The 22,137-nt window shown below is 42.1% G+C and overlaps 2 protein-coding genes across 3 annotated transcripts; both read left to right on the top strand.

The window, feature by feature from the left end:
* The first annotated feature begins 2,827 nt into the window (after positions 1-2,827).
* On the top strand, positions 2,828-9,990 carry fbxo28 (F-box protein 28). Of its 2 annotated transcripts, none has more exons than XM_042704946.1 (5): positions 2,828-3,046; positions 4,346-4,455; positions 5,445-5,583; positions 6,462-6,657; positions 7,077-9,990. In XM_042704946.1, exons 1-5 carry the CDS (start codon positions 2,858-2,860, stop codon positions 7,604-7,606), a joined length of 1,164 nt encoding a protein of 387 aa, XP_042560880.1. In that variant the 5' UTR covers positions 2,828-2,857; the 3' UTR covers positions 7,607-9,990. The 2 variants fall into 2 exon arrangements, with proteins under 2 accessions (XP_042560880.1, XP_042560879.1); XM_042704945.1 differs by having other exon boundaries at positions 2,829-3,046; positions 7,071-9,990.
* Positions 9,991-11,730: 1,740 nt separating this feature from the next.
* Positions 11,731-21,860, top strand: degs1 (delta(4)-desaturase, sphingolipid 1). The gene is made up of 3 exons (XM_042704949.1): positions 11,731-12,029; positions 17,858-18,600; positions 19,166-21,860. Exons 1-3 carry the CDS (start codon positions 11,948-11,950, stop codon positions 19,310-19,312), a joined length of 972 nt encoding a protein of 323 aa, XP_042560883.1. The 5' UTR covers positions 11,731-11,947; the 3' UTR covers positions 19,313-21,860.
* The last annotated feature ends 277 nt before the right edge of the window (positions 21,861-22,137 follow it).

Here is a 22,137-nt window from a genome sequence, read left to right on the forward strand (position 1 = left end):
CTATAACTGCAGGTTTCCAGTTTTCTGGTTTTACCCAGGTTAGCAATATGGGTAGTAGGCTTTTTTAACAACAGGCAAAGGTCTTTAACCATGGCAAAGTCCATTTCAAAGATGTCCTTTGACTCTTTGGTTTTGAATGATTCGATGATGTTCTCTACTTGTTCTTCAGATACCCTTTCAAGGTTAAATATGGGCACAGTTGGATTATGAGAAATGCCACCATACTGCTGGTGTGAGGGGAATCTGTTGGCAACAGCAGCCACAGAATCCACAAAATACTCATTTAGCATTTCAGCCACCATGGGCGGATCATGTGATACTTTGGTCTGTTTCTGCGTTGTATTCTGCCCACTCCAGGACCAAACTGACCGTTTGGGCCATATCCCCAGTTCAGCTTCAGAGATGGTAACAAAAAAAGTCTGAGGCTTTCCCCCAAGACACTGGGGTTTTACACCAGTGGAAATGGGACAAAGAATCCTTCATTTTCAATAACTTTATATTGTGTCTTCACTTGAATAATGTATCTAGTTACAATAACTGTGCAACCAAATGCACTTTTCGTAGCTGTGCTTATGTCATAAAGGAAACCAAATTAACATGACGTGACTTAAGCCCAATTTATACTTATGTCGCCGACACTTTTGAAATGGTCGCCGACAGAAATGGCGTCATGGTCGACAATTTTAACCGTCGCTTGGAAGTGTCAGCTACATGGAAACATTTCTACTGGCGCTGATGTCGTCACAGTGGCGTAACGTAGTTAGAACGGGCCCCGGTGCAGGCTATTATGACTCAACACAGATGATTAGCATTACATAATTGGTTTGTTATTGAATTGAAGGTGTTCCATGAAAAAAATATGACATTTTGAGTTTTTTATTTGTTTTTTTAACAGTTTTACTCCTGTCGAGCTTGCATTTCTGGCAGAATATGCGAACCTAGTTGCAAAGGCCCTTGATGAGAGACAAATGTGCAAATGGGGTGGAGGTCTACTTGAATTCCAATAAAGTTTGAGAAAAACATGCTCTTCAAGTTTGTTGTCTTTGACAGCATTATTATATTTTTGTATGACATTTTTTACCATGTCCATGTAGCACTCATCAGCTATTAAATTAAGCTTCTATTTCTTACAGTCATGTCAATTATATTAAGTCCTACTAGTTTAGCTTAAATTTGTTTTTACATTTTTTTTATTAAGGTTACTTTTTACTTTTATACTTTAAGTACATTTTAGAGCCTGTACTTTTTTACTTTTACTTGAGTAAAGAGGTTAAGTCGATACTTCAACTTTTACCAGAGTATTTTTAAACTCCAGTATCAATACTTCAGGCTCCGGCACAACAGCTTGAGCGACACTTTTTTTTTTAGTCGGCGACCATTTCAAAAGTGTCAGCGACATAAGTATAAACCAGGCTTTAGTGTCAAGAGGAAGTTTCCTTCATTCTGTGCTGAATCAACGAAGAAAGTGCATACCTTGTGGGCTTGCTCCTCCAGGAAACATGTCAGGTGAATGTTTTTTTAGTAGCTGTGGATCCGAGCAGGAACCTGACGATGATGATGTTTTAAAATGCAAGAAGGCTGGAATAGACAAAGAGACTCTGGAGCTTCTAACAAAACAGGATTTGATACTACTGATGGGACTGCAACCACATGGCAACCAGACAGAAGCGAAAAAACTCCTCTTGATAAAAATGATGAGAGCTCAGAGTAAGAAAAAAGGACAGAATGCAGAAAAGGATGAGGATCTTTCCTCTGTATCCTCTTTTTAGTGAGTGTAGCCTACAGGAGGAGCTAGCAATACAGCTCGGATAAATAAAAATCACCTCAACTTTGTCAAGTCAAATTTATTTATAAAGCACATTTAAAAACAGCTCACGCAGACCTCACATCCTGTATCTTATTTCAGGTTTTGCAAAAATACAGGATTCTACAGTCTTTTGGTCTGATTTCAAAAGTATGAATTTGTTATTAGATTACTTCTCATACAAAGCACTGCAGTTTTCAGAGAGTAAAGAAACTAGTGTTTGATAACTGGCAGCAGAGTTTATACTGTAGATGTATGTGTGTGTGAGTTTTCATTTGGCTATACATCCTTGAACAGTGTGTGGCCTGGATCATCATGGTTAACTAGACTTACTGCCTGTAAAAGAAGAGGAAGATCATAGTTTCTGCCTATGAGAATGAGAACATAAACTCACAAACTAGCATCATTATTTGAATCACTTAAATTATTTAGAGTATGCGCCACAATCAGACAGTACAATAACTTTATACAGTAGGCAACCTGCGCTGACCCACACAACCTCTGCTGTCATCTTTACCAAATTGACCATCACAATGTTCTGCATCATTGAATGTAATTGGCCAAAAATAGCAAGTGATGACCAAACATTCCGTAGATTGGGTGAACATCTCAGTTCCAAAGAAAGAAATGAATGAATATAAACGTTTGTGGAGCCTAATCTGTGAGCTCACAGAAGCAATGAAGACGTTGATGGAAGATATAAGACTGCTCTAACCTCTTTGACAGATGAATTACGTCAGTAGCTATATTATCTAATCTAGGTTTATTCTAGTGAAGACCAATACAAGAATACCAAACTCCACTTTTTAAAGTAGACTGAGTTTCGGGTGAGTTTCGACACTGAATACTCAACATATATTAAAATCACAGGCAAGCGGGCCATTAGTCTGATACAAATTTTTAGCCACCTTAAAATCTAACTTTATGTTGGACAGTCTATTTGACACACCAAACATGGTGAGGACAGGAGAACATAGTCGCACGCAGTGAACTCACTTCCTCCGAACCTTTTCTTTATTTACGTCATTTCCATCATTTCCCAAGAAAACGAAGATGGCGGCTGTTGTAGAGAGAGTAGATGTAGGCGTAGAAGCTCCGGATTCTGATTCTGTTTCTCCTAGATTGGCCACTCCGCCACCAGATCAACCACATCAGAACAATCCACTGTTAGGACTTCCTATAGTGGCCATCGAGACGATTCTGAATTTCATGTCTTACGATGAAATAAGCTTGCTACGCCTGGTAAGATGGAACAAAAACAAACCGTGTTGCCAATGCGGGTGCTACTGCTGAAAGGGAGTGCTGTAAACTCAACCCAGTCTGTGTGCAAACTGGATGTCTATGAAGTGTTACTGTAACTATTCATTGGTTGGTTACGCGTGTATATTGCTTTCTGTGTGGTAGGAAGCTCGTATGATGTCGTGTTTGCTGGACCGTGAATTTGGATTCGATGTTTGTCCTTCGATTAATATGGCCCTCAGTAGAAGTTACCCTAGCCCCATGGTTAGCTGTCCAACTACATCTAAATCCAGCTACCCAGCTCGCAAATGTTGTACGCTAGTATGCAGTTGTCCATTACATTGTTTCTGATAGGTTTAAATATAATTTGTTAAAACTCCTTAAAGTGACTTTGGTGTGGGTGTTATCTGCACCCTGATGAAATTTCCCTGCAATCTTTTTGTCAGTTTTGCTGAACTAAAGAAGCTAGCTAGCTGCTGTTGATAGATCTGCAAAACAGCGGCCCTCTTGGTAGCTTATTTTGGGATTGCTATCTTTAACCACTGTAAATGAGACCGTTTCTGAGAGTATTACTCATTGCGTAGGCAATGTGAATTCAATTATTGTTGTTGGTGTAATCCTTGAGGGTGTCAGATATTCTCACGAAATAAAATGCTAGGCGCCTAAAACCACGTCAGTGTTCCGGTAGTAATGAACTCGAGTGAATGTGGATAGCGGTGTTGATGTTTAGTGGCCACATCCCAACTTGTATACTTTAACCATCCGTCACCAGACTTTGTTTATTTGTTGATTGTAAACAGGCCACAGCCCCACCGTACAACGACAGACTTTTTAATTATATCTAACATCATGCGGTACTGCGTTGTCAAATGTTCAGTCCCGTGTACTGTCCTTGCTTTTAACACGAGGGAGCTACCGAGCTCATCTCTGCTGTGATCCAGTGCCATAAATGTGTTGACTCTGGTTTGATCGTTGCTGCCATTGACTCGTTCTTTTGAGAGTTTTATTTCTGTTTAGTGTATTCCACTTATTTTTGGTCTAAGTTGTCCACTGTTTTATACCATTTTCATTCTGTGTTGTGCAGAGTGCATATGGTTATCACAGCTATCACTATAAACACAGCTTTTCTTTATCAGTATGTATTTGAAATCATAGGGATAATTGCTGATAGTCAAATATTTTTGGTTGTATGTTTATTTTAGTCATGCATGTACTAAACTGCTTATATAACTTCACACTTCTAGGAAAGTCCACTGACCTGTGCACAGTGTAACCATGGTTACTTCCTTCACCCCTCTGCAGGTATGTAAGCGCATGGACGTGATAAACCAGCGTATGCTGAACCAGGGTTTCATCAAGGTGGAGCGCTACCACAGCCTATGCCAGAAACAGGTCAAGGCTCAGTTGCCAAGGTCAGTGCCCGACCAACACCAGCAAAAGCATAACAGCTTGTTGAAAGCATACTGCCCAATTTAGTTGAGCTTGCACTAATTGATAATGCAAAGTTTCTTGCATACTTTGCTTGTAAAAAGTGTGAAGGTTTTTTTAAGGGCAGGGAAATATGAGTGTTTGATTTTTACTTAGGATACCAGACAAGTTTATCATGACTGTCCTGATGGCTGAATTCAGTAGATATTCAGTGTATTGTCTGTTTGGGTTGTTATAGATATTACCATGCCACAAACTCATGAGCTTAAATAATTCCATGTGCTCATTACAAACTAACAGGTGCATTTTTACAAAAAATGCTTTCAATTGATTGTTCAGTTTATCTCGATGCCTGTGGCGCCATGTGAAGAAAATCATTGATCATCTCGGGATAGAATCAGAGTAATCCAATCTGCAGCGGGCTGTACCCTCCCCTGCTGTAACTGCAAACAAGCCTGCTGCATCGTGGGTAATTAAAGGAGGGCGGACATGTAGAACGAATAGCTGGGTTGACACTTTAGAAACGTGCAGCCTAGGGGAAAAAAAATACTCGGGATAAATATTTGAAGGCTTTCAAGTAATTGAATAAGCATGAGGAACCCTGTTACATCAGCAGACTCACATCGGGTTCCCTGTTAATTGCTGAGCTGTGAGCTCTCACTCCAGAGGGGAAGGCACTAACCTTTAAACGCAACAGGTTTGGGCACATCAGATTGGAGCCTTGCAAATACCAGTGTGGTGTTGTATGTCAAAGGAAAGAGGCTAATGGACCAGATTAAGTGAACATAATTGTAATGACTGTGCCTGATTGGTCATCCAGTTAATGGATCAAACCTGTTTAAGAGTTAGGGCTATTTGTGTGCCAGAAATGACCTTTTAAGTATTAAGAGGAGTTATTTTGTTCATTTTTTGTACTGTGTGTTGCTCCATGTTTGAGTACTGATGGTGTGCATGTATTTTGTGTCCCCGACAGGAGGGAATCAGAGCGAAGGAACCACTCACTTGCACGTCATGCGGACATCCTTGCTGCCGTGGAAACGCGTCTCTCCCTGCTCAACATGACCTTCATGAAATATGTTGATTCAAACCTGTGCTGCTTCATACCCGGAAAGGTGCCGTCTCATCACAGACTCACATTAGAAAGCATTTTGGGATTCAGAACTTCAAGCTGTTACTCATTATTGATGCTTTTCTTCTAGTTAAATAGTGCAGAGTTGATTTGTATTTTTTTTATCAGGGAATATTAGAATTACAATTTTATGTTACATGAAACCACATACACTTGGTCTAATAAGAATCAATCACTAGATTCAGGAGTAGTTCAACTATCGAATAATAAGACATTGCTGTTCTCCCATGATTAATGTAATGAGTTGTTCATTAGCGGGTGAAATTATCAATGACAGTGATTAGCCATTGTGCACTATCTGTCGATAACTGTAAATATTGATATGCCACTAGAGGGCACTCTTGTTCCTAACAAGACAGACTGTCCTTGTTTAAATTACAATGACTTACAGCTCTTTTAGTGTTGTAATAATTCTAATGAAAGCATCCTCAAATCTTCAGTCTTTTAATGAGATGCACAATCCAATTCAGATGTACTGCAACTAGTACAAAATTTGATATGGTGACAGTTATAAACTGCATTCACCTAACCATTCTGGTTTTCCAGAGAGTTTTCCATACAACTCTGGACACAGAGGTGTATGGACAACTCTCTGGAGAACCAGAATGGTTCTAATACCGAAAATGCAGTGAGTAAATACCTGATTCCTGCTTTTTGGGTTATTTTTTTCTCTTCAGTTACACAGATATCGTGATGTATCGTAGATGAATGTCTTGCAGTGTACATACATGATGGTCTGTGATTCCCACCCCTAACTACAACCATCATCAGTCAGAATCTTTAGCCAAACACAGTGAAGAATTTGAGATTCTGAGACCCATCAGGCATTGAGCTTATGCGCCCTGTGTGTTTGGCTGGCAGGTGATTGATGAGATCTACCGCGTGCTGCGATATGTAAACTCCACGCGGGCCCCCCAGCGTGCTCACGAGGTCCTGCAGGAGCTGAGGGACATCTCTTCCATGGCCATGGAGTACTTCGACGAGAAGATCGTCCCCATTCTGAAGAAGAAGCTTCCGGGAGCAGACCTCTCAGGCCGTCTCATAGGCTCTGCCCCTGGTAGGCATGAATGTTAAGAAAAATTACTATTTGTGTATGTATGTATGCATCAGATAAAAAATACAACAATTTGAAAAAAAATAACAAATGAGACAAAATTGCTGAACTGATATAACACTGTTATTGTCTGCAAGTCTGTCTTGTCTGTGATTTTTGCAAGGTTTTTGCGTGCCTTTTAGGTAGTTAGCATGCTAGTTAGTTTTGGAACAGAACTACTTATTGCTGCTTTAAATCGGGCCGATTTATTGGCTGACCGATCAAATGGGTCAACTATGTGAGTTTGAGTTTAATAATAGAATGAATACTCCTAGTTGAATTGACAGTCTCAACCTGAGTGTGGTCTAAAAATCCACTATTTGTAGTAATAATAGTCTGTAAGTTGAATCCTCCTCACATGGCTTGTTTTTCCCTAGTGGCAGGCCCTTCCACCTCCCTGACTACCATGTCGTTGCTGGCGAAGAACACACCGTCGCGCTCGGAGATGACCAAGGTGCAGCAGCAGGTTAAGGTGAACGGTGCGTCCATGACGGCGCTGCGGCGCGAGATGCAGGAGGTGCGCGTCAAGCAGCTGGAGCAGCAGAAGCAGCTGCAGGACCAGGAGCAGAAGCTGCTGGAGCAGTCGCAGGTCATCGGCGAGCAGAACGCGCGGCTGGCGGAGCTCGAGCACAAGCTGCGCGAACTGATGGACCGTGCCGTGGGTGGCGGGTCGGCTGCAACTTCGGCAGCAACAATGGCGCGGGCCTCCGCCTCTTCGTCATCATCCTCCTCCTCCCCGACAGCTGTGGCTAGTACATCTGCAGCGACAGCGGCTGCTGTGGCGGCAGCAGCAGCTGCATCGGGCGGTGCAGTTTCAGACGGCGCTGAGGAGGATGGGCTCCCGTCTCTCAAGCGATCCAGGAAGAGCCTGGATTTCCCGCGTCAGTCCAAACGCCTGCGCAGCAAGAAGTAGATGGACATTACGGTGTCGTTGTTGTGTTGTGTTATTGGTTCAATTATGATCTTTTTGTAGCTTTTATTTTTCCCCTGTCAGTACTTTGCATCCACGTGTGTCTGTAGAGGTCATATGGATGTGAATTTGGAGAGGGAGAGTGAGAACTGACAGTGCCCAGGTTGTCTCAGTCCATTTCTCATGTTAAGTCTACTGCTCTGATGCTCCATCACACATACGTAGTAGCACATACAGACATCAACCCATCAACTCTTCTCTTTTCTTTTTTTTTTTTTAAATGTAATTTTTATTTCATGTTTTTGTTTCTGGAGGGGTGGGTGGGGCATGAATGAATCACCACACAGAAGATGAAAAATGTTTTTCTCAGTGCCATGTATAGAAAGAGTAAGCCCTGAAGCAAATCTAGAACGCAGGATAAGAAGTAAGGCCCCGCTGGTGTTAAAAGAACTGCCTGCTTGTCAGTCATTGCTGTACGTAACCTCTGTTTAAGTGAGGCACATGAATAGGTGGCCCTCTCATTGTGGTGAAGTTGTGTAGATGGTTATGTGCCTTTTTGTGGGCACTATTATGTAGCGTTGACCACAGACTGTGTGGCCATGTCTGTGTGCATGTGTATATAGATATTTAAACCTTATGACTCAAATCACCAGTCCGATTAGGAGAACACTCTGATGCCTGGTGTCCAGGGTGATATAGTGGTTTTTTTCTTCTGCGAATCAGAAATTAACTTAGTTGTTCATCCAGTGGAGCTTTGTCTAAATAAAGCTAACTATGTAGTCGAGAGCTTCTGAAGGTATAGGCCCATCTGTCATATCATGGAGGGTGGGGCTTTGAATTTACTTCACCCCTGTTATCTTGTTCCAGTTAAAGCGAAAACATCAACTACTGACCCAGGACCACATGGTGGAGTGTGTCACTGTTTGCCTGTGTCCATGGCGGTCAACGAATACAATGAACCCAGCCCTGTATTGGTGCAATATAAATGGCTGATTTGATTTCTCTTTTCTTTCGTTTAGTGTTATCTCTTTGTGCTTTGACAACTTTGGACAAGTTCACACTCATGTTGCAAAGGTTTCTTCTTTTTTTCAAAGTGCTGGAGAAATGACTCTTGTACTGTCTAGAAGAATATGTCGTCTTCGTCGTACACTGTCTTTGCATTTGGGGGTTTCTCCGTAGCTCTGGCTGCTGCTTCTGCAGCTCCAATGTTATTGCAGATGTTAAGCTTCATACACTGAGAAATGTGGTCATTTGTAAATATTCCCCACTCACGGTCACCAGAGTAATATCCAGGATTCTACTGGCAGTTGAAAATGATCTAGAACAATCAATGTCAGTTTTCGCACCTTTTTGGAAGCAACTCTATATATTTTATGATTTTACCAAAGTTCAGTCAAGTGAATGCCTCAAAGTCTTGAAGCAACACAGTGCTAATATGGCATTTGTCAAATTATTGTCGTTTGTTAATTGAAGATGGGGTGTTTTATATGGAGTCTGTGAGCTGTTTTCACGTAGTCCATCACCAATGAAAAGAAATTGGCCACATATGATGTTTTGTGTAATGCCATCACCAACTCATCAAATCACAAAAACTGACTTTTGTCTTGGTCTTTTGGAATGCTATCTGTGTATAAATACATTGTCGAGAAAACAGTCACTTTGGAAGAACTTATAATATTGCCAAATGGCTTCTATGCCCCTCTTTATCAGCAGTCAATGGTGGGCTTGGGAAGTAAAGAGACAGACTGTGGTCCGGTTCCTTTTGTTTTTCTCTTGAGGTAAATGGTCTGGGGGGGGGGGGGGGAGAAATCTTCTTTAATGTAAGGGTTTTGTTGCTAAATGACCTGCACACATATTGCCTTGATCAGTTGTTTTGTGATCCCATCCTCTGGATCAGAGCATTTGTTTGGGGTGACCTAACACCCACAGGGCAGCAGTCTCCAGCCAGCCTGCCCTGTTGTCTCTCTATCCCTTGGAAGTGGGTGGTGCTGAAACAGACAGGGATATTAATAAACTCCCCCTTCCAATGGCATGAAGCGGTCCTTGGCACTGGTTTCCTTTGCTGATGTATTCTGGGAAATGCAGTATACCACTGAAAAGGTCGGACTAGACTCAAAAAGAGGGCGCGTGAAGCGACTGAAGGGATGTGCGCAAACATACATTTAAACGTGTGGCTTAATGCGAGACTGTGTCTCAGTTTAGAAATGACTGTACTGTAAACTTTATGTATTTCAAATTTAGATTGTGGAATTATTTCATGTATGTAAAAGGAATAAAACCTAATCTTGTAATCGAGCCTGGTCTGGGCTTAAACACATGGTTTGTTGCACACATTACTGTTACAAATGTACAAATGAAACCTATTAAACAAAATTAACGTATCAACATATAAGTGTCCCGTGTATTAATTAATGTAGTTTTTGTGTCATTTTATGCTTTCGTTTTGAATGACTTAGACAGAAGAATTTGAAATGACCTATTCAGACTGATTATAAGACAATTACAACTTCTTTGGATGCCAGTCCTTGCAGCATTATAAATACAGATTCCTAGAAGCATCAATACTTCAGCTACTTGCATACTTTATTTATTTTGCTTTGTCACTTTGGTTTGTTTACTGATGTTTGTTACAACCAACACTTCTCTAAACTTTAACCTGTTCCTTGCATTTTATCTTTATTTGTGTGAGCTCCAGCTCACAAAGCTAGTAGCATGGAAATAAGTCTGGGCTTGTTAGAGAGAAAAGAGCAGGGGGGGGTAAAAGACATCTTTTGCCAGGGGTCTGTGAATGATGACAGTATTTGGTAGGACTGCACTACAATTAGTTGACTTCCATCAATGACACTTCTAGTTGACACTTCTACACTTAACTAGGTCTACGTGATTCTTTATCTTTTCATGAGGTGTATTGGGTTTTTACAATATTCTTGTAAGCAGCTGCACTGTCTCGGCTGTTATGCAATTGTGTTGTGAGTTTACATAGTAAGAAATGTTTCCAGTACAATTCTAGGCAGAGTGGATGTTGAGGGGAAAAAAGGTCTTAGCCTGGCACCTTCAGTGCATCAACATAAGAGCTGCTACCTTAAAGTAACACTATGCAACAATTTTACACGTTTTAGGTATGGTTCTATAGGCAACTGGTTTTGGTACCACCCTCAAATTAATTTTGATAGAATATGGTCATGTGAAGGACAGATAAACACCTGTGTCTTCCCCACTAGCCATCCAGGATATGCCCTATGTATTTCTATGTACCGGTCTGGAACACCCTGCAAAAATGTAAGAAAAGCTTTCAGACGCACGACATTGCCAGCTCTACTGCCAAAAGACACCAGTTAGTGTGTTGGCATGCTTCTATCAGTGTCAGCTGGGCTGTTGGTGGTGTTTGCAAGGTTTTGCATGCGTTTTAGGTATAGCTTACTAGTTTTGGAACAGAACTCTGTATTGCTGCTTTAAGTTTTAAAAAAAATCCCCTGATGTGAGGCAGCCTATTAAAGAGGGTCATAAACATTTCTTACTCCAATTTTACATAACATAATTCTGTCCTTGTAAGCAAGATCAGAGCCAGTTTACAAGAGATCTTCAGACAGTTTCCCATGTGTCAGTTCAGTTCCAGTTATAGGTTACTAGTAGTCAGTCAGTAATACCAACTCCCCACGGCATCCATCATCCCACTGCCTGCATCGTCTAATTGCCTGTAGGGACCAAAGGTGGGAGCAATTAATGAAATGTTTGCTTACAAGTAATTTGGCTGAGCTATACAAACAGTGCAGGTTTAATGAGCTATTAGGGGATTTATTTGGGTGGACTGCATTATAATTGTATTATAACCCGAGGAATAACTTTCTTGCTCGTTGCAGACATATTTTTGCAAGTTTCAAAACAGATAGGCGATGTTACATTTCTGTGTATGGCGTTGTTACTAGTCTATAACAAAAGACTAGTTCTTTGGAATTGTAAGCCTATGTTTGAAGTGGAGTTACATCTATTTCACAGTAGGGCATTATATTTGGAATTATGCCTCGATGTGGGTATAAGTTGTTTTTTAAATACAGTTTAAACAGTTAAATAGGCTAAGTTAATCAGACACTTGCGCTGAAACTGCAAAAGCGTGAGAAGTTGACCCTCCCAACTACGTCAACAAGCTGCTGAGAGACACGACGGAAATCCCTCACTTCACTTCGAGTAGACATGGCTGGTGAGCGGAGTTAGAAATAGGTTACCACAGTCTACAGAGCCAGCTGCCTGGTTTGCAGGGGTGCGTCCAGAGGAAGAGATACCATTTAAAAAATTGGAGTAGCAGGTTCTACTTTCAAGTAGTTTGTGGCAACAATAAGAAGAGAAATGGGTAATCGGGTTGCTCGGGAAGATTACGAATGGGTCTATACTGATCAGCCCCATGCCGACCGGAGGAAAGAAATTTTAGGTGAGCCCATCATTGTCGTTGGTGCTTTGCAGGGCAATGTTGCCTCTTTCACTTTCTGTATGATTAACGTTAGGTAATCAGATAATCTTTCACAAAAGTGATGTACGTATATCTTTAATTCATTATTTGTGATATAAGTGTGTGCCAACATCGCACGTTAATGATCACTAAATGATCTAACGTTAGTATGATTGCTAACCGGATAGCCTAGCTAACAAAAGTAATGTTAGCGATATTTGCTCACTTTTGAGACACGGGTTGTGTTCTGTTAAACACAATGTTTCCGTCACTGCTAGTTTGGTAGCTAAGGTTAGTATGGAGGTGTGATAACGTGACTAGCTATAGAAGATTGGACAGACAAGATTGTACCTGGAACAAAACGTTAACTATCTGAGTAGGCTTATTATAATAAGCTAACGTTTGCTGGCTGCGTAAGTTACCTGGATACACTTACGTATTAATGATGGCTAACAATAGGTTGGGAATAATTGGCCAGCTGTTAAACATGTGTAATCTTTGCCTATACAACTATAGGTTTGCTAGATAGTTTGGTATATACAGTAAGGTTTGCGGTCATGATTGAACGGAAAAACCGTTATGTTGACCGGGTGGGAGATAGCTAGCTAGGAAAGCTAACGTTTGTTCCAGGCCACTCCCTGGACTTATGTGAAATAATTGGTTGGCTAGGTCCTGGCTATAGTATACCGGCAGCTACGTAGGCTAAAACCTCGACCCAGCTAACGTTTCGTGAAGTCCCCAGTGGAAGTTACTAGACAGTTATTCACTATCAGTGTGACTGTAGTCTCACATTGGTTTAAATAATGAATGCACTGTTTAATAAGTGCAGCGCTGGCAAAATAATTATTAGCCAGCCATATTCATTAATCAGCCGAGTTAACCTTAGCTGATGCTAGGAACTGTTATATGTGGCTTGCTGTCATTCATTAGCTATAACGTCAGCGTAAGCCAATGTATTGCATAACCAAAGTTAGCTAACAGCTACCGTTACTTCCTGTCGTTGTACCCCCCTTGAGCATTTTTGTTAGTGGCCCTGCATTCCGCAGAAGTAGACATTATCCAATCAAATTCCCAAGTCGAAATTATTTGACATATTTCAGGCATGCCAAATGGTATATGAAAGGGAACAGCTTAAAGCTCAGTGGAAAGATTTCCACTTAGATTTAACCAAATGTATGGGGATATATGATATCGGTTATTTAGATATTTGGAAGTCACACCTACGGATTGGTTTTACCGGTAGCTGGCGTTAGGTTGGAGATGTCTGTCTCAACAATATTTTTCAGAGAAGCAGCTGACAAAATGGTTGAATCATTAAGCAGTTGCAAAGCACTCTGTGATGACCGTCACGTGATCATAGGTCAAATTGTCTCGTGTCTTTAGGACCCAGCTCCAAGCCTTTTGTTCATTTGTAACAAGGATAGCCTTGTACAGCAAGACTGACCTGTGCCTTTCCCAACTTAACTCAGGGTTGGTTCTAACAACTGAAGTTTCTTTGAACAAAAAGGCACCCATTATATCCATGGACTGACATGCAAACTGCATATATTCCTGTGGATCCTAGTCTCATGTCAAGAGGGCCTTTATGTAACCGTTAGGCATGTTTAAAAAAAAAAGGATTTCAAATGCCCCTCTGTGATGCTAACATAACAGACTCTTAAGTTAATCACTCGGTGGAGAGTTGTCCCATTGTGAATTGCTGATGTCCTGTCCATGCAATAAAGCAGTCATTTAGGTTGGAGACAAATCCCGTCTGAATAATTCAGTAGCAAGTCCTTAGTGAAATTGTGTATTAGGGGACCTGGAGAGGCCTCATTGTTTGGAAGAGAATAGAGCCTGAACAGGATTACATCAGGAGTCATTGTGTTTGTAAAGGTAGCCTTACATCAGGTACTGTCTACTTTTTTAAGAACTTAGTTTTCAATTTACCTATCGTTTCAAAGAGGGTTTTTAGGAGCTTGTCAAAGTATAGTGAACACTTCAGTGCATACTGTCTAAGCCAAGTCATTTATATATTAAATCAGTGGAATTAGGTCCTCTTGCAGATGAACTTGGATGATATGATGCACAGATCAAATTTTCCTTGAGCCCCTCTGTGTACATGTAGAATAGTGGACAGCTTTTTCATCCTGGCATACTCTGATTAGAGAGTAAAAGGCTGTCCACACTGCCAACAATAACAACAACGATAAGGAAAACCTTTCAGAAATACAATCCATGTTTTAATTTGATGCCTTTAAAACTCAATGGATTCTGGTTGGCTGTCTTTTTATCGTTCACACAATCGCTTTGAAAGTGATGCCCAACAATATCGTTCTTCGTGTCGTTATTATAGTGTGTGGTGTGAATGTTGCCATTATTATGAGCTAGAGTGATATTTAGAACTATAGTATAGTTATTGTTGGCAGTGTGGAGGGGCCTTAAAGCAGCAATAAGTAGTTCTGTTCCAAAACTAGCAAGCTAACTACCTAAAAGGCATGCAAACATCTTGCAAACACCACCAACAGCCCAGGTGGCACTGATAGAAGCTTGCCAACACACTAACTGGTGTCTTTTGTAAAAGCTTTTCTTCCATTTTTGCAGGGTGTTCAAAAACTGAGGATGGTACCAAAAATTGAGGATGGTACCAAAACTAGTTGCCTATAAAACCATACCTCAAAAAGTGTCAAATTGTTGCATAGTGTTGCTTTAAGTGGATGGATAGTGGTGTTATAAGCCTGTACAGGGTAGCCAGGCAGGGCGTTGTCTCTGTTAAATTAAGTGTAAACATGTCTCACAGTCTCTTGAATAGGAGTGGTGTGCGATAGCACCAATGTCCCTTACTACAGCCCAAGGTTGTGGTCAAAGCCTCTGATTTCCTGTTCAGACATGGTGAATTTGCTTGTGGTTGATTGAAAGTTTGCAAAGGCTTGTCTCTAGCAAGAGTGTATTCGAGTTGGCTGTGTCTTTATAGCCAGGATAGTAGACATGTGGAGGCGTAGGCTAAGGTTGCCCAAGGAGCTCAAACACAGTTCTCCTTCCTCCCCCACTGCCACCTCCTTTCCTCCAAATCAAGCTGTGGGCCTCCGGCAGGATGTGACATGTTTATACAGGGAAAAGTCCACGCACAACAGTTTTGTAACACCTGACAATTGCTTTTTTAAAGACTTTAAAGTCATTGGTGAGGCACCAGTGGATGACCTATAAGTCAGTCAACTAGAACTACAGTAATCAAAAACATGGAAGATGGGAGCAGATACGTATGGCTGTGGTTTACGACATAATAAAAATGTTCTTCCAAGTCTAGGCAGTAATGGAGGTTGCTGAGGTTGTGCTGTTGCATTGTTCTCAAGGTGTTCTGAACTGATAAGCACTGATATGCACTTAGGCTGATTGCCAGTCCACCTCTTATGTGGCCACTGCAAAAACAGTTGTGATAACCTGTTTTCTTTCCCATGTTCTCTCTTTTCCTGATGTCACAAATCTTGCCCATTAGAGTAATGCAAGGTATGTAGTCCTAAGGGGCGACGTGTCAGTATATGTCAGAGAACAGACCTAATATTTTAGTCTGTAAGGTGATCTAGGCTTAGATGTAATGGTTGTGTGAGTTCAGGGCTAGGTTAAGAGGGGGCTTTAGTTACTATCTTACACAGCTGAAAGGTTGTGTGTGTTCAGCAGCGGATTGAATGTTAATATTCACTTTGTGTATTATCTGTAGGGCTGTTAGCATTAGCACACAATGGTCAACATGACCTTGCTACGGATCACCGATCCGTAGCAACCCATTATGATCCATTATGATCCATTATGAGTATGGAGGGTGTGTGGGTCTGGGATGCCAGACTTCACCATTGAGCCTTCTGGAGGTGTCATGGGCCTAGTGCAATGAAACACTGATGAAGGAATGGGCCTGATTGAAAACTCCAGTGAAATGCTCCAGAAGGCAGCGTTGTTGTTGTTGTTGTTGTTGTTGTTGTTGTTGTTGTTGTATCCAGCTGCTCAGGTTGTATGGTGGGACAGTCATGTTGTTGTGTATGGTACAGCGCATGGTGTACTGTGAAGGAGGACCTTTATGGATCCCAGGTACAACATACGGTGTGTGTTGTGGCTCTCACCAGCCAGTTGTGCATTGTTGTTGTATCCTGCTGCTCAGGATCTATGGTTGGGCAGTTGTTATATTTGTTAGGTTCAAATGTTGGGTATGAGTATTTGCATATGACAGCCAGAGGATTGGCCGTTATGGGAAGCCCCCAACCAATAGCACAAGGAATTTAACCATTTACCTTTACTTTAATACATTCCTGTATATTACTAAAAATGTTAACTTCTGAGCAAATCTTGCTCTTTTCAAGACATGAGAATGACCTTCTAAATAACAATTTGACGTACATGCAGTCCCACATTTTACTCGCTCAAGTGTTCAAATTCGGCTAGCACCTAAAATGGCAGGGTTTAACCTTAATGACACAATGGGGCGGGGGCTCATGTTTTTCCTGCTTTTTACATCTGGATGGGGTCTCAAACATCAGACTAGAGTCTTACTCACACATGAGTGGTTTGTTTTCCTTTCCCATTTTAGATGCCACGTTATTTACATTGGGGAAATTAAATATTCTCTTTGTTCTGGCACTTTTTCAAGAGAGGGTAGGGCTCAGTGTAGGAGCCTGATTAAGTTACTATCAGTTTGGGTCCTTGTTGAACTGCCACAGTGGTGTTGAATGCACACAGTCTCTCCACATTGGTGAAATTCCATTAGTTGTGTGATGCCATCTTAGACCAGTTATCGTCACAACAAAAGGCCAACAAAAGGGTATTTTCTGGGCCCGTGTTCGTTTATTTCAAAAGTCTGAGTCTCACAGTGGCGAAGACTGGCAGCACTTCCAGTCTATTATCTGAATCCGTCCCATACACGGATAAGATAAGCTCTGGTAATGATGCCATTGTGTGCGCTGGTTAATGATTTGAATATTGGCTTCTGAAATAGTTTTGTCTGTCATTTGCTGATGGATGATTTGCATAAGGGAAATGAATGACGCTCTTAAAAAGCGTGCATTGCACTGCCTGAAAGCGTGTGTGTGTGTGTGTGTGTGTGTGTGTGTGTGTGGCTGTGTGTGTGTGTGTGTGTGTGTGTGTGTGCACTGCACTGCACTGCCTGTTACTGCGGAGCAGGAAGGGCAAAGCTTGACAAATTGGGATTGCATTTACCACCAGGTTGTTAGGGACCAGGTTTGGGTCCGCTAATATAATGTAGTTCCCCTTGCAAATTGTCTTGTAGCCAAACTGACCAATTGTCTTAGGCATGAATGTGAAACCAACTAACCAACTTGTTTAAACTGACAGAAGGTTTTGTCATTTAGTTCAGGCCAGAAAAGCAAGCCTAAGGCACCTTATGTGGATTTTAGCTGGGTCATTTTCAAAGTCCTGTAATTCCTTTAGGCCTACGTGGATGAAGAAATCAAACGGCACCCAATATCATAATTACTCATCATTTGTATTAGTTGGGTTTCTAGTCTGTGTGTGTGTGTTCCCATCTGCTGCATATTAAAAATGGATGGGAACATCTGTGGCTTCCAAACCTAAGGTTGTCAGGGCAACTTTAACAGACACGCTTAATAAAATCGCAGCAAATATGTTTTAATGCAAATAAACCTGTTTCAATCAACCTTGGTCGCATTACACCCTATGTCAATTGGTAGTTAATCCACCCTGCTCTAGCAAATTCATTTTTAAATTCGACTTTCATTTTATACGAATTTCAACTGTTCAAGTGTCAATCAGAATTTCATATTCATATGTCATTTCATTAACTTTTTAAAATTCTTCTCCAACAGCGAAATACCCAGAGATCAAATCTCTGATGGGCCCTGACCCCCGTCTAAAGTGGGTTGTCTGTATGATGGTGAGCATCCAGCTGCTGGCCTTCTACCTGGTGAAGGACCTGGAGTGGAAGTGGGTTCTGTTCTGGACGTACATTTTCGGCAGCTGCATCAACCACTCCATGACGCTGGCCATACACGAGATCTCCCACAACACGGCCTTCGGCAACAACCGGGCCAAGCTCAACCGCTGGTTTGCCATGTTCGCCAACCTGCCCATTGGCCTACCTTACTCGGCCTCCTTCAAGCGCTACCACTTGGACCACCACCGCTACCTCGGGGGCGATGGCGTCGACGTGGACATCCCCACCGACTTCGAGGGCTGGTTCTTCTGCACGCGCATCCGGAAGTTCTTCTGGATCATCCTGCAGCCGCTCTTCTACGCTATCCGCCCGCTCTGCATCAACCCCAAGCCCATCACGCACCTGGAGCTGGCCAACGTGGCCATCCAGCTCACATTCAACGTGGCTCTCTACTGGCTGTGGGGGGCCAAGTCGGTGGTCTACATGCTGGCGGGGTCCCTGCTGGGCATGGGGCTACACCCCATCTCGGGCCACTTCATCGCCGAGCACTATATGTTCCTAAAGGGCCACGAGACCTACTCCTACTACGGCTCGCTCAATCTGCTCACCTTCAACGTGGGCTACCACAACGAGCACCACGACTTCCCCAGCGTCCCTGGCCGCAGGCTGCCCATGGTAGGTTGGTGGGGTGGGGCGGGGTGGGTTTTGTATTTAGGGTGATGGGCTCCTTGATATACTTTGGTTTAGGATATGATTTTAGCTTTCTGTTTCACAGTGTGTGTGTGTGTGTGTATCCTGGTAAATAAACATCTTAGTTTACAATAATGGGATTAGGATCTGTAACCAGTAACAAACTCTGAGCTGTGAGGTTTAAGTCTCAGGAAAAGCCTTTCCCATTGCATGAAGTATGTAAGACAATGAAGGAACTTTAAGTACTATGAACTTTTTCAGATTTGAAAATTGAAAGTTGTTAATAATTTACGACCAGTACAAACTGTAGCCCCCGACAAGGACTGCCATGAGCAGTGATGACTCCATGCTCATTCGTTTCTACTTTCACTACCGGGTCTTAGCTGCAGTCTTAAAGAAAAAAAGGAATTTTATCGCAATTAATCACAGCAAATTGTGCGATTCATTCTTTTATTTTTTATTTGTATTGATTGACAGCACTTGAATAAATGAATGCGATAAAGGAAGTTAAATTAATCTGCTCTCCCATTCTGTGCTTGTTCCTTTTCAGGTGAAGAAAATTGCGTCTGAGTACTATGACGACCTTCCCCACTACACGTCGTGGGTGAAGGTGTTGTATGACTTCATAATGGACGACCGCCTCAGTCCATACTCGCGTGTGAAGAGAACTCTTAAGGGAGAGATTAAACAGGAATGAAATCCCCCCCCTCCCCCCAACATCACTGTTTCTCTCTCTGCTCCCTTCCACATATTTACACTCTTCCAGTGAAGCCTTGGAGTTCAAGTCGACACCAGTGCCGATGCAATATTTGCATTGCTTTTCCCCTTTCCGTAGTCCCCACACACTACTACTGTCAATCTACTACTGTCCATACACTGACAAAGATGTGCATATACTATCCCCCCAAAAATGTTTAATGCAGTGCTCACTTTTGTGTTTTTAACTGTCGCCCCTTGGTTTGGAAGACGGAACATGTCTTAAAACTATTTAACAATAATTGTGGGAAACAGGCCAAAAATAAGTAACCGAATAGCCACTGTTTATAAACCATGTGTATGTGTTGTTCATTTTGTATTTATTTTTAAAGCTCCCATTAGATTTTGACTAACAGGAGGTATTGTCATTTAGTTCATTTGTTTAATTGCAGTCTGTTGTACAGTTCTATAGCTGGCAAAAGCAGTTGCTTGAGGGTTAAACCTCTGACCTCACTGCACATGCACAAAGAGGGGAAGAATGACTGGCTCAGTAGTGTCTATAGTCAGTGGGTGGCCTTGCAATCTTGCAAACGTATTGCATTACATATCTCTCCTGTTATCAGTTGCTCGTTGGTGTCTTTACAGAGAGGGTTTTACGAGGTCACTCTTATTTTATGCACCTTGTAACTTACCTAGTGCCTGTAGAAATGGGTTGCTTCCTCCACCCTCTTAATGGATGCTGTGTGCAAATCAAGTGCAGCCAGACAGAAACTGGCTGACCCTGGGTCAGATCTGGCCCTGATCCTTTCCACAGTAAGCTGCTGTCTGGGTATATTGGGATCAGTAGATATCAGCCTTTTACCTTTTACCAAATCACCAATAGAATCACCTCAATGGAAGGTCCAAAGTTACCAATATGGTATGGTAGTTCAGTTGGTATTCAGTGATATACAGTTTGCTGTATACTACATGTACTGGATACTTAAAGATGGCTTAGATTTGTAGTAATCTATTTGGAGGCTATTCCCTTGGCTGGTGGTTTGGGATTGTGTGTCCAAGTCTGTTGGTGATGAAAGGTTTTAGAGAGGTGACAACAAATCATTCATATTTTGTATAAATGCCTAAAGATGTGTTTAGGTTAGCACCATACGTGGCCTTGTGGAATGTCATGCAGGCAGTGTTCAATGATCACTAAGACATTTGGAGATATCATACTGTACAGTACCCTCATCTTGCTACATGTTCTCATCATCTCACTGGGAATGGAACACACCTTTAAATATGCTTGTTCTCTGATATATTTCACTTTCACCTGTCAGGGGTGTGTGTGTGTCCAACCAACCCCTACCACATCCCCTGCTCAGAGGCAAAGAGAACCAAACATCTTGTGGTGGATTTTGTCATGTATGGAATGTTAGTTGTCTGTCACGGCTACTCTTTCCTCTCCCCCTGCAAACCCGTGTATGCACACTTCCCCCTTGATCTCAAAGACTGATTCACTTTTTTTGTGTGTGTGTTATCTTTCAAACGTGTCCTTAACATTAGCAAGGCAGCCAGCAGCGCCCCTGGCTCCACTCTCATTGTCTGTCTCAGCCCTCTCAACATGTTCTCTCCCAAGACAACTGTCTGCTCTCACTCTCCGCACCACCTCTCACCTGTGCTGTCATCACTTTCCTCAGAAGCCTAGTTGTTTGAACATAGGGTCGGGGTCAAGGGTCATGGTGTGAATAGTCTGGTGGCTTCTGTTGTCATACAGAAGAGACAGCCGTAAGTGTTATCGCTTTGTTCAGATAACCACACAGACAACCAGAGTCCCTTTCCAGATACAGAAACTAGCAGACTGTTTTTTTTTTTCTGTCTTTAAGCACAGGGAATGCTTGGGAACGAGCGTACTAAGGATCCAGTTCTGTAGGTGTTTCTTGTTTTCAGTTCAAACAATTCACGCTTGATGCAGCATATGGGCACAGCAGTCACTCTTTCCCTGCTGTTTGAGACGGAGTGGAATGCAGCCGGAGGAGAGCAGAGGAGCCCTTTGTCAGTATTAGAACCAACCTGGGAAGGTACCCCCCCCAACCCCCCCGAATCCCCCTGAATCCCCCTCCCAAGCTGGAAGCACATGTAGTGTAGCCCCTCTGACATCTCATGTGATCTGCCCTCAGTCAGTCAAGGTTAAAGGTCAAAACAAGTCAGCTGTTCACATGACGGCTCAAGGAAGTGCTCACAGAATCAGGTGAGAGCGCTTGGTGCCAAGTGTTGCCCAGAACACCACTCTGGTTTAATTGCCTGAGAGCAGCTGTAACATTCCTGGGATGTCCTTGAATCTGTTGCGTGGCGTAAGCTTTCACCTATAGCTCACCTGTACTTTGGTTTCACTGCCTGGAGTCATAGTCCAGACGGCCTCACCTGATCCTGTGAACAGCAGTCATGCCCCTGTGGTAGCTGCATGTGTGTGGAGACAGATTGTTTTGGGGTTCCATGTTTTATGTAACAAACGTCTGTTTTGCTTTATTATTGCACCCTTGAGATTTTATTAAAGAATTTAAAAATCATTCCTCTTAACTGCTCTTTTTTTTTTTACTATAATGGTTAAAGGACTTGACACCCAGACTTACTGCAATTCATTATGGCCAAAGGAAGAGAAGCAGCTCATAAATCTGTCAAATGTCCCTGCAGTATGCGCACTCATGTAAATATACGGTAAGCGTATATATATATATATATATATATATATATATATATACGCTTACCGTATATTCTCCTTATCTGCTTTCATACATTCATGTACATTTAAAATGTTTTTTTTCATCCCTCAACTTTGTTTGTTTG

This window comes from Clupea harengus, unplaced genomic scaffold (assembly GCF_900700415.2).
Source record: "Clupea harengus unplaced genomic scaffold, Ch_v2.0.2, whole genome shotgun sequence".
Classification (NCBI taxonomy): domain Eukaryota; kingdom Metazoa; phylum Chordata; class Actinopteri; order Clupeiformes; family Clupeidae; genus Clupea; species Clupea harengus.